The sequence below is a fragment of the Cervus elaphus genome, chromosome 12 (assembly GCF_910594005.1).
Source record: "Cervus elaphus chromosome 12, mCerEla1.1, whole genome shotgun sequence".
NCBI classification, from domain to species: domain Eukaryota; kingdom Metazoa; phylum Chordata; class Mammalia; order Artiodactyla; family Cervidae; genus Cervus; species Cervus elaphus.
In genome coordinates, this window is record NC_057826.1 from 20,585,666 (window position 1) to 20,588,306 (window position 2,641).

The following is a 2,641-nucleotide window of genomic DNA, read 5'->3' on the forward strand; positions in this document are numbered from 1 at the left end:
TGTTTTCAGCTATTTCTCCACTGACCTTTAAAATCATCATATCCAGTGTAAAAAAAAATATCAAACTAGGATTCTGATTGAAATTTCATTAAATATATAAATTCCTTTGGGAAGGGTAGATATTGTTATGACATTATCTCATCCTATTAATATCTTAGGAAGTTGTGACTCCATTTAGATATCTTTTTTCCACATTTTAATAATATTTTTATAGTTTTACTTATTTGGGTCTTTTGCCTTTCTTGTAAACTTTATTTCGAGGTATTTATAGTTCGAGGTTTTATTAAAAATGGGATTTCCTCCTCACAGAAATTTAAATTTCTGTTTATTAAAACTGTTAACTTTTGTATTTTAATTTTGTATCCAGCCACATTTTTCGATCATTTTAATAACAAAAACTAACATTTTTGGAGAACTAACAACTAACAGCTAGACATTGTTTCAAGCCTCTTAGTGCGTTAACTCATTTAATCCTCATAATATCCCTATAAGGTAGATAGTATTATATCAGTTCTATAGGTGAGGAAGTGAAGGTGTTAGTCTCAGTCGTGTCCATCTCTTTGCGACACCATGGACTATATAGCCTGCCAGGCTCCTCTGTCCATGGAATTCTCCAAGCAAGAAGACCAGAGTGGGTTGGTATTCCCTTCTCCCGGGGATCTTCCCTACCCAAGAATAAAACCTGGGTCTCTTGCATTGCAGGCAGATTCTTCACCATCTGAGCCACCAGGGAAGCCCATAGAAGAGGAAACTGAGACATAAAGTAGAATTTCTTAATCTTCCCTGGAAAACAATCTTCTAACCTAAAATTGAAGATTTTACTATTTAGCGATATTTTGATAATTGTTTTATCTTATTGTATTGCCTAACACTTATAAAACTGTATTGAATAACAGGAGAAATAATACATGTTTTTTTCTTATTTTAATAAAACTATTATAAAGAGAGATTATAGGCAAATCCAAATGTACCCTGGTTATCTGATAAATAACTATATGCTTTCAAATAATGATATTATTATTATTAGGGAGCAAAGAAAAAATAAAGAGATTTATATGTACAAGTATTTTCCATCATCCCAACTGAAGGCACAGTTAAAGAGAATACCAAGGAGAGATAAGAAGGCCTTCTTCGCTCTTTTTCAGCCATCTTGGACCCTGTGAAGGCCTGCTGGGAACGGGACTTCTAAAACGACAAATATGTCTGGAAGGCTGTGGTCCAAGGCCATTTTTGCTGGCTATAAACGGGGTCTACGGAACCAAAGGGAACACACTGCTCTCCTGAAGATTGTAGGTGTATATGCTCGAGATGAAACTGAATTCTATCTAGGCAAGAGATGTGCTTATGTGTACAAAGCAAAGAACAACACAGTAACTCCTGGTGGAAAACCTAACAAAACCAGAGTAATCTGGGGAAAGATAACTCGAGCTCATGGAAACAGTGGCATGGTTCGTGCCAAATTCCGAAGTAACCTTCCTGCTAAGGCCATTGGACACAGAATCCGTGTGATGCTGTACCCTTCGAGGATTTAAACTTCTTGAAAATAAATAAAAGTGTGGATTTGTCCTGTTGTGCTTTTGTTAAATGGCTTAAAAAATCCTTTGCCCTGAATACATTCATTTGCTAAGTCCTAAAATGGTGGTGGTTATCAGGCATAAACAGAGTACACAGGAGCCTAGAGAACATGACTATAGGAGGGTTTTGATGAGGATGGATGTATCTTGTATCTTAATACAAGACCTTAAATGGTAGGGGGAAGATTACAAGTGATTTTTAGTTGGAAACAGTGGAAAGGAGTACCTTGGAAGGTTTCTAGTGATGGAGCACTGGAACCTAGCCTATGGAAACATTTTTTAATTTGGCATCACTGTGTGGCTTATGGGTTTTCTCTGTCCCCCAACCAGTGATCAAACCTAGGCCCTTGGCAGTGAGACTGCAGGGTACTAACCACTACTCAGCCAGGGAAGTTGCTTTAGCCAGTATTGATATATATGTATAACTTTTCCAGATTTCCACATCAAATGGATCTATAATTCTTCCTGTTTCAATTCTGGCACTGTGGTGTTGGTAGCTGTCTCCCTCATTACACTGAAATAACCTTGTTTTGACCTAAAGTACCTTGTAATAGCATGCACTTTGATACAGATTGGTTGGGAAACTTGGGAATTAAAAATGGTAGATGGGAAAAAAAAAAAAAGAAGGCCTTCTTCAATGAACGCAAAGAAATAGAAGAGAACAACAGAATGGGAAAGATGAGATCTCCTCAAGAAAATTGGAGATATCAAAGGAATATTTCATGCTAGGATGGGCGTAAGAAATGGTGAAGACTTAACAGAGGCAGAAAAAAATAAGAAGTGGCAAGAATACACAGAGAAACTGTACAAAAAAGGTCTTGATGACCCGGAAAACCACGATGGTATGGTCACTCACCTAGAGCCAGACATCCTGGAATGTGAAGTCAAGTGTGCCTTAGGATGCTTTACTACCAATAAAGCTAGTGGAGGTGATGGAATTCCAGCTGAGCTATTTGAAATACTAAAAGATGATGGTGTTACAATGGAATATTACTCAGTCATTTAAAAATGCATTTGAATCAGTTCTAATGAGGTGGATGAAACTGGAGCCTATTATACAGAGTGAA

At 37.0% G+C, this 2,641-nt stretch overlaps 1 protein-coding gene across 1 annotated transcript; it reads left to right on the forward strand.

Annotated features, from left to right (window-relative positions):
* Positions 1-1,130: 1,130 nt before the first annotated feature.
* LOC122705423 (60S ribosomal protein L35a-like) lies at positions 1,131-1,571 on the forward strand. The gene has a single exon (XM_043920788.1). The coding sequence runs from the start codon at positions 1,200-1,202 to the stop codon at positions 1,530-1,532; it is 333 nt and encodes a 110-aa protein (XP_043776723.1). The 5' UTR covers positions 1,131-1,199; the 3' UTR covers positions 1,533-1,571.
* The last annotated feature ends 1,070 nt before the right edge of the window (positions 1,572-2,641 follow it).